This window comes from Polistes dominula, unplaced genomic scaffold (assembly GCF_049000335.1).
Source record: "Polistes dominula isolate Pdom_NZ unplaced genomic scaffold, Pdom_raw_medaka contig_11, whole genome shotgun sequence".
NCBI lineage: Eukaryota > Metazoa > Arthropoda > Insecta > Hymenoptera > Vespidae > Polistes > Polistes dominula.
Window position 1 is genome coordinate 3,251,429 of NW_028301154.1, and position 11,072 is coordinate 3,262,500.

Below are 11,072 nucleotides of genomic sequence, written 5' to 3' on the forward strand. Positions count from 1 at the left end.
TTTGAATTAGCTAAACACCATCATAAAAATAAGAAGAAGAAAAAAAGAAATATTAATAAAAAAAACCTTTAAAAGATAAACTCATGAGAAGGTAAGTCACAAAGCTTCCTGGTTGGTTGGTTGCTTGGTTGGGTTTGGTTGGGTTAGAGAAATTCGTTTCAAGAGAGATTAATGTGCCTGTCACAACTTTGTTTGTAATGAGAAGGAACGTATGAAGGACTCACCAATCTCCTCAACCTTTCTCAAACCCTTACCTCACACCCCTATCCTTAAAATATAGGATAACTCAATGTAATCATGATTGGTTAACGAAAATGTATCTTTAAATATATCAACAAACGAAGACAACATAAGATGACAATATTAACGATGGTGATGGTGATGGTGATAATGATGATGATGATGATGATGGTAGTGATGTTGATGATGATGTTAAGGATGGGGTTTGGTTATGAGGATCAGAATATCATAGTTAAGTTTCTCACTTCATGAATCTTCAAGATATTATGTCAATAAGGAAGGTTGAATGAAGATAGGGGTTGGTGGATGTTAACGAGGGATCAGAAATGTCTACTACTACTTTAATACGATACTTGCTTATCTTAAGTACTTTTCTTTTATCAGAATATATACATATATATATATATGTATAGGTATGTGTGTATGTATGTATGTATGTATGTATGTATGTATGTATGTATGTATGTATGTATGTATGTATGTATGTGTAGACGTTTTCTTTAATGAAAATCGATTTTCTCTGTTAAATTCATATAATGGGTAAAGAACGTATGTGATATGTGTGATATGTGGGTGTCGGTGGTGTGTGTACATATCACTTGGATAAATTAGAGTAAATTGTAGGATGTAATTTGATATGTTTTTTTTTTTATTTTTTTTATTATATTTTTATATTCGTTTTATTAAACGTTTATTAAACGTATGGTATTAAGTGGGTATTAATATATTTTCTTATTTTTTTTTTTTTATATTGGTTATGTAATTTAATTATAATTTAGTTTATTATATATTATATATATATTATTGTTATTTATTTAATTATTAATTAGATTATAATGCTAGCAAGCATAATGGTGGAACACGTGAAAGTTTAATTTGGGATTTGAGTACTTTTGTATAACATATATATTATTAATTTATTATTTTACATATTTAATATTATATATTAAATTAAATTTAAATAATAATAATAATAATAATATTCCTTATTATTTCCATTTCAAGAAATAAAATTAATGCTATTTAAAAAATATTTATTTAAAAAAAAAAAACAACAACTTATTATTTTATATATTTAATATTATATATTATATTAAATTGAAATAATAATATTCCTTATTATTATTGAAAAAAAAAATAGAATCAATGTCATTTAAAAAATATTTATTATTTAAAAGATTCTACAATCTTTAAAGTATTGTAATATTTACCTACGTACAAAAAAAAAACAATTAAAATTAAAAAAAAAAAAAAAATAAAAGGAAATGTAATCCTTGTAAAAATAGTTTGAAATTTTCTGATTACTTTGAAAAAAAAAAAAAAAAAAAAAAACTTTAGGAAGAAAATCTCAACGTATTCCAACGAAGTAATCTTTTAAAAATCTTACCAAACTGAACAAAAAAAAAAAAGAAAAAAAAAAATCTTTTCCCTTTTTATTTTATTTTATTTTATTTTTTTTTTTTTTTTTGTAAACCACAAGTTGTTCTATCGTTTAACACGTATTCCCGATATCGAAAGTATCCCTTCGTCTTCTTGTACTTTCTCGTCTCTCTATCTTGTAGTTTAAAATTGAGAACACGTCGTCTTTGGGAGAAGGAAAGTCTAGTGGAAAGTATTCTCTTCTTTTTTCGAAAAAAAAAAAAAAAAACGTTCAACAGATAAGAATTTCAATAGGATACTACTACTCTCATCTTCTCTACTAGTGTGTTGATACTTTACCAATCCTTGTCAGTTAAAAATAATTCAAAGATTTATCTTTTAAAAACAAGTGGTTTTTTATTTTTTTTTTTTTTAATTTTTTTATTTTCCCATAATTTCACGTCTTACTAATAATATATATTTTTATTTTTAATTATTATTGTTGTTAATTATTATTATTATTATTATTATTATTATTATTATTATTATTATTATTATTTATTATATATTACTTATAAGGTAATTATATTTTATATATAATTATTTTATAAATAATATTATTATTATATTAATTATAAAATATAATTAATATATTATTTATAAAGTAATTATATTTATAATATAAATATATCTATTTCTTTTTAAATATAATAATAAAATATTTATATTTTATAATTAATTATATTAAAAAATTAAATTATATAAATTATTATTAAATACAATAATTTTATATCAAAATATAATTATCTTATAAATAATATAGTAATAATATTATTTATAAAATATAATTTCTATATTATTTATAAAGTAATTAATTATATTAAATATAAATATATTTATTCTTTTTTTTTTTAATATAATTAAATTAAAAATTAAATTTTATATATAATATCGTTTCTTCTTTATTGATTGTTAAATCGTTTATCACACGTTTTATTTTTCTTCATATTTTGCTTTTTTTTTTATTTTCTTTTCCTTAAAAAATAAATTTAAGTGTTACTTCGTAAAACTAGTTTTTTGTTTCGATTTGTTTCGTTTTGTTTAGTTCTTTTTTTCTTTTTCTTTTTTTTGTTTATTCTTCATTCAGGATACGCCTACCATGTATGAATGTATGCATACATGCATCTGATGGTACACTAATTATTTATAAATCAAGATTATTCCGACGCGTAATCATAGCTCCTGGAGGCCACGAGAATATATTCTATGAAACATCGATTAAACAAAAAAAATGTGTGTTTATGTATGTGTTTATGTGTGTGTGTGTGTGTAATAAGGAATTTCCAGATATTTTATCTTTTCTTGTTTTTTGTCTATTCAATTCTTTGTAATGTGATTAATAGAAAAATCGGATTGTAATTATAAATTCTTCGTAATTGTTTTTTAAACAATTTTTAACAAATTATTTTTCTACTTCTTCTTTTTATTCTTTCTTTTCTCTTGAACACATTTTCTTTTTTTTCTTTTTTTTTTTTTGCATGTTTTTAATTATAAATTTGATATTTGATATTTTTTTCATAATATTTAAAATCAAATAGAAGATGAAGTATCAATTATCTTAATATTATCTTTTCTTTTTCTATTTAATAATATTACAATTGTGTCCATAATTATGAAAGTGGTCGTCTAAGTCAAAATTAATAAAAAAAAAAATAAGTTTATTAGTTATTAGGCACTACATTATTTTAAAAACTAAATAAATTCAATGTAATTTGAAACCGATATTATCAAAAATAAATCGTTAAATAATGTTTGTTTTTTTTCAATATTACATAGAATTCATCTAATGTTCAAATAGAAATCTTGAAATATCTCGAAACAAGAGATACATGATTTATTAGACCACTTTCATAATTATAGATACAATTATTATTATTATTATTATTATTATTATTATTATCATCATTTGCAACGATTATAAAATTAACACTAGATATACCACCATTTTCAGTATACCTATTTCTACCAAACCAGTCAAAATGGCTGGTGTATACAAAAAAATGCTTTTTGATGCTTCCAGTTATTATTTACTCTTAAAAAATGTTTAAAAATAATAATTTTAATAGATAAATGTATTTATAGACATTTTTAAATAACAAAACGCTTAATTATTTACACAAATCAAATGTTACGTGTGAAGTAGACATTTTGAATTAAAAATGGTCGATCAATCAAAATGACTGGTCTGGTACATTTTTATAGTATTTTCTGGTATATCTGGTATATATTTAAAAAAAAAAAAAGAAGAAAAAATAAATGATAAACGTTGATCAAAATATTATTTACTCGTTAATTCAAAAAAAAAAAAAAAAAAAAAAAAGGATAGAATAAATCCACTCGTCGAATGATCGATAAAAATCCATCTTGCATTGTTCATAGAAAATATTGAAAGATAAATTATAATACAAACAATATCCTATTTAATTTTCCATCGTAGATAAATCGATAGATTTGATTCTCATGGGAGGGAGGGATGGTGGAAGTGGTGGTACGTTTGCAAAATGATTTTTCGTATTACATTAATGTAACTCTATGTTTGCACGCGGACTTGGATTATTGAGGGGCTTGAAGAGGGGATGATACAAGGGGGTTGGAAATATTTTATCTGAATAAAATACACATAGCCGATATGTCAGAAATCTTTCGCAACGTTTTGTAAAACTAAAAAACGCGTGAATTGCAGTACGTTGTTACCCATTTTCCTTTTTTTTTTTTTTTGCGATACGATTCGTTTACCTTGACTGTTCCCGTATCAAAAAGTATTTCTAAAACTAATATATATATATATGTGTATATATATATATGTGTATATATATATGTGTATATGTTTACTTTGACGATTTTATCAGACTTTAACTGTGTTCCGTATTTATAAACGTTATCTATTTAATCAAATTCATGATAACTAATGTGGTAATAATAATTGTAATGAATAACCGATTGTATCTATCGATATTGCAATAATCTATTGATAATGCAATTGAAAAAAAAAAAATAATTAATACAATTATTTATGTTTTTAATTAGAAAAAAATATATTATATATATATAAAATACAAATATTATTAATATATTTATTAATAATTAAGCATATTTTATATAATATTAATATATAATTAATTAACTATATTTTAAATTTAAAATTAAAAAAAGAAAATATTTTTTTCCAATTAAAAACATAAATAATTGTATTATATATATATATATATATATATATATATATATATATATATATATATATATATATATATTTTATATTAAATTTATATTATATTATATAATAGTTATTCTATATAAATTTATATTAAAATTAATTTTGTATTAAAAAAAAATAATTAATACAATTATTTATGTTTTTAATTAGAAAAAAATATATTTTATATATATATATATATATATAGATATTTTAAGAGAAATAATATATAAGGGAGAGTAAGATAAAAAAAAAATATAATTAAATAATTATAATATATGTATATATTAATATATTATACGATATGTTTAATTATTTGTTGCTATATAAATTATCTTTGATATTAATTATTAAACTTTTTATCAATAATTATTAATAAATATTAATATATATATATATAAAATAGGGAATATATAACGTTGATTCAACTGACACATGAGCAAAACTGTCATCCAAAATCCACACATGACACGGGTTGCACGTGTGCCCCTGCACTGTTATATAACTTCAACCACAAGAAATGACATAGCAATGTGGCAGAGTATATAAAGGATCTCCTGCGAATCCTATTCAAGAATATATTCCTACATAGGCTGCTTTCTATATATATATATGGTTTCTATGTATGTATATATACCATATCCGCGTTTCTACTACGTAGATTCACGTAGACACTTTGACATACATCTCACCATTATCCTTTTCAAGGATCAACTACCTTTACAGAAAATCATCGTCATTTGATATTTGTATAAATGTTAAAAAAAATAAAAAAATAAAATAAAAATAAAAAAGAATAAGTTGAGAGATAGCTTTTATATTGAAAAATATATTGTCATTTTTATTTTCTTATTTTCAACTATCTTACTGCAAATGAATTTTACAAATTCAAAAAGATTTATAACACGTTGCATGATCTAAAAAAAAAAAAAAAAACCTTTTTTTTTTTTTGGTTTTTTTTTTTTAATGAATGGTTGAAAATTATTTTCTAAAGAAACAAATTATGTTGTGTACTAACTATTATTCTTTTGCAATTAAATAAAAGAAAATATGTATATATATATATATATACTTAAGGACCCACATGGTGACACAAGATATTTAAAAAACATTATTATACACGTTGTATAAAAGTATATGAATAATATAAGATATTATTACATGTTATTAGATAAATTTTAAATAAGTTTTTAATAAATAAAAAATTAATTAAAACAAAATTGTAATAATCAGAAACCATGTTACTAGATATTACATGTTATTAGATAAATTTTAAATAAGTTTTTATTAAATAAAAAATTAATTAAAACAAAATTGTTATAATCAGAAACCATGTTGCTAGATATTACATGTTATTAGATAAATTTTAAATAAGTTTTTAATAAATAAAAAATTAATTAAAACAAAATTGTAATAATCAGAAACCATGTTACTAGATATTACATGTTATTAGATAAATTTTAAATAAGTTTTTAATAAATAAAAAATTAATTAAAACAAAATTGTAATAATCAGAAACCATGTTACTAGATATTACATGTTATTAGATAAATTTTAAATAAGTTTTTAATAAATAAAAAATTAATTAAAACAAAATTGTGTATTAATTAGAAACCATGTTACGATAGTTATATATAGCTATATATATATCGTAAGTATATAGTAGTAAGTATATGTATGTATTGTATTAGTAAGTAAGTATATATATGTATCGTACGTATATAGTATCGTAAAAAACATTTTTACAGAATTGTAGAATAGTAGAATTACATCGAACGTGATGTAGTACATTTTAAAAAATAATAGATAAATAAAACTTTTTCTTTTTCTTTTTTTTCTATTTTTTTTTTTTTTTGATATCATAATAAATTAACAAGCATTTGTCTCGATATCATGAATAAAATTCATGTTATAACTATACAACACAATACTTCGAGCAATGGCAATGCAAATTTGAAAAAATTGCAGATCTCACGTTCGTTATTCCAATTTGTATAAAATCCATTCTTTTTTTTTTTTTTTTTTTTTACATATACAATAAAATATTCGATACTAAAAAGAACCAAACGAAAGCACACACAACAACAAAAATTGTAATAATCAAATTTTTACACTCGCATTGGGAAAACTTTATTCGAGAGCATTTTTTTTAATTTTTTTTTTTTTTTGTTTTTTTTTTTTCGTTCACACAGTATCGTAAAAACAAGATAGATTGATATTCAAATTGGGATTGTAGAAAAATGTTAACGACTTACGATCATTCATTTTTTTACGACTGTGTTACTACAATACTACTACTACTACTACTACTACTACTACTACTACTACTACTAACTACTCTTACTACTATTACTACTACTATTACTACTACAATATCAGTAAAAGTATTTTCTATATATCATCTGTAGGAGAACTTTACCTTTACGATCTAACGATTAAATTGTTAATTCAAAAATATTATCGACGATCGTACTTTTTGATAATACCTATTACGAAATATTTAGTTTTAACGGCCAACTTTGTTGTACTTTTTAACCTGACTATATCTTTTTTTTTTTTTTAACAGAAAACACATAAATACGTACATTACCAACAACATGTACACTACACTGTTGTAACATCATAAAAATGTAATGATACAAACATTTTACACAACATTAAAAAATTAATGCATATTAAAAAACAAATTTGTAAAAAAAAGATTTATTACAGTTTTAGTTTTATACATCATTTACAATTAATAATTAGTTTAATATGTTAATTCTAAACTTGAAAGATTAAACCTTACATTTTATTATTGCATATATATATATATATTCATTTATTTATATCATTATATAAGATATTCAGAGACAGAAATCAGTACACATGAAAGTTTGACGATAAATATCTTTTGAACGTTTAATTTAATCGCCAAAACATAAGACACCATTTTTATAGAGCAGTTAATTTCCTACAAAATTCTTTCAGAACATATTTCTCTACAATCAATTAATGATGAGATATGAATTTTATTCTATTGGACTGAGAAAAAAATAAAAAAACTGCGATGCGGAGGAGAACCTTTCTATTAAAATTAAGAGCTCATATTTGATGAGAATTTTTTTTAAGATGTTTAGCAACCCATTTTTCCGTGGCACTTGTAAAAAAAAGAAATAATTGATTTTTTCGACCCACCCTATTGTACATACCATATATTTGTATTATAATAATATACAATTATAATATTATCGTGAACACAAGCCTCGTAAACGAGCCTCGTAAACGGAAACGGAAAAGAGTCTCGCCTAAAGAAGTTTTCACTTCATAAGTTCTATATTATAATATAAAAGAATATTTTAATGTATCAAATAACATGGTTACTATTTTTATGGTATTCTATTATGATAGTTAATATATAATATAGAAAACGTTCCTACATTATTTACTTATTACAAAGGTTATCATTAATTTGAGTGTAATCAATATAATGTATGTAGGAGAGTTTTAAGTGTAGCAGATGTAGACGAACAACTAGTATTCAGTCCTTTTCTTTAGATCTTATTTTTTGGAAAGGAATAACTCTATTTAGAGACTAAAAGAGAAGATTAGGAAGGCCATAAAACCATAAACAAACCTTAGGATTATCGGGATATATTGGTGCAATAAAAACACTTTGTGCAGTGTTGGGACCCTTTGAAGAATTTCAGATTCCTATGTAAACATATGCGATATACCATAAAAAGGGTAACATTACGATGTGCTAGATTAAGTTTCTTTATGCATAGTTCCCACTACCGAAAACCATAGACTGTACCCGTCGGTGGACTATGGGGTGGATTCTTATGCTTTTGGTCAATAAGATTCGTAAGCTCTTTCTCTCTCAAAAGGGGTGTAGGTCATTTCTGATATAAAATACGTGGAAAGGAATAAGAAGTAAGCAGTCTCAATCGTAGAAGTAGAGCAGTAGTCACAGTAGTCATAGTCGTAGACGTAGTTAGACATCAGTTGTAACAGTCGCAGTTGTATCAGTTATAAGAATACAGTCATAGCTCATCTAAGTTGTAATCGTAAGATTATGAAACTAATATTGTACTTTTTCTAATACCTGTTTTAAATAAATCTTATTAGTAGGATTAAACTGGGTGTAAGTTCACCTCGCACCTGTCACCCTAAATAAAATTCCCTACAGGTATGTATTTATCTGTTAGTATATTATGTATGTATTACAAATATCATAGTCATTTTATAATGTGATAAGTAATCAATGAGGAAAACAAATTATTCTAACATAAGAGAATATTTGAATATTTCATAGAACACTTTAATTATATATATATATATTTCTATTTTTAATAATAACTACAATTTAAAAATGTAACCACTGGTAGCATGTGCACACGTTGATCTGTTTATGCTGCGCAAACTTGCAAATAAATCGTTCAAATACGATAGAAATGTGTACACGATGCAAACAAACATCGGTAACCGTTTGATAGAAGGACATATTCACGAAAAGCCATGCAAGGGAGGATTATTACGAGAATTAATTCGAGATTAATCTAACAACAACAAGATGAAAAAAAAAATATAATCTACATTTTCATTTCCATCGGATAAAAAAAAAATCCTATTGAAATCTTTTATAAAATAAAAAAAAAAAACAAGAAACACAATACAAAAAAAACACTCACACAAAACAAAATACAACACAAAATAAAGCAATATTTATTAATACTCACTTTGAAGAGTCCATCTTCGTATATGAGATCGTTTGAGGTTATATTCAAATCAAATATAACATTTTTGCAAATTGGTGGTCCTCTCGTAACAGCCAATAAAAAATCCTTTGGTTTGACGATTGGTAATAATGACATAAATGTATCCTCAAAATAATCTATCATGTTATCATTATTAAAACTAATATTATTATTATTATGATTATTATTATTGTTATTATTTATCAATGATAATTGAAATTCGTATACCGAATAATTGAATGGTACGCATGATTTATTATTTGGATCATAAATCATATATTTAGGACAACATCTTCTTATCGTTGTAATCAATGATGATAATTCATTAGCTATTTTGTTAGTATTATTTTTATTTAAATGACAATAAACTAATATGGGTAATTCCTTTGGTATAGTTTCACGTTGAACAATATCCAAACATGCGTGACTTTTATTTAAATCATCCGATTTAATACCATCCAAATATATCACGGTTGTTTCATTAAAATTATCACATTTAGGTATGACGTAATTTTGTATATTTTTCATATCTGAATAACTATACAATTCAATATTCGAATTGTATTCTGTGATACAATCGATTCTCGTTCTGTTGGATAAAAGTTGTTCTGACAAACAACATTTTCTCATTTGATGATAATAATAATTACTGGTTGTTAATTGAACATTTAAACAACAATATATTAGGAGAATTAAATGAATTCTCAAATGTGATAGGGTTTTATGATTATGATTATGATTATGTTCTTCCAAATTTCCCTTCATCTCTTAGATAATATATATATATATATATATATTTTTTTATTATCTCTGTTTTGTTTATATATTTATTTATATAAATTTTTATTTATATTTTTTTTATATAAATTTTTAATATATCCTTTTTGTGTGTGTTGTTTTTTTTATTTTTTGTTTCCTCTTCTTCTCCTTTTTTTCTCTTCTCTTTATTCTTGTCAAAGTAAAAAAGAATATTTGATTTTTATAATTAAATTCAATTAATTAATTTCAAACAAATCCACTTTAATTGTAATTCGTAATTAGTAATTTGTAATTCGTAATTCGTGTTTATTTATAATAATAATAATAGTAAAATCATTCTATCGATGATTTTATTTGTTATGATTTTTATTCTTCTTCTTCTTATTCTTATTCTTATTCTTATTCTTCTTCTTCTTCTTATCATATCTTTTTACACACACAAAGAACACTATAAAACACACATACACACGCACTTAAGCACACGTAAAATTTCCAAGAAAAATTTCTTAAGTAGAATTTAATACGAACATTTATCGGATTAACCGAGAAGAACAAAAGTTTACTTGATTTGTTTTACAATGGGTTTTTTTTCTTTTTTTTTTTTTTTTTTCTTTACAGTTTAACGATTCTTCGGGTCATTAATAAAATCGTCGTTTAAAACATCGATTAATAAAATAAACACACACACAAATAAATTAAATTGGTAAATCCTGATAATCTTG

At 22.7% G+C, this 11,072-nt stretch overlaps 1 protein-coding gene across 1 annotated transcript in view; it reads right to left on the reverse strand.

Moving 5' to 3' along the window:
* The window catches only part of LOC107073385 (G protein-coupled receptor Mth2), a 32,577-nt gene that overhangs the window by 20,609 nt on the left and 896 nt on the right, over positions 1-11,072 (reverse strand). The window contains exon 1 of the mRNA XM_089178497.1: positions 9,574-11,072. This exon is cut by the window's right edge and continues 896 nt beyond it. Coding sequence (XP_089034623.1) covers positions 9,574-10,356 — 783 coding nt within the window. The 5' untranslated portion in view covers positions 10,357-11,072. The remainder of the gene's footprint in view (positions 1-9,573) is intronic.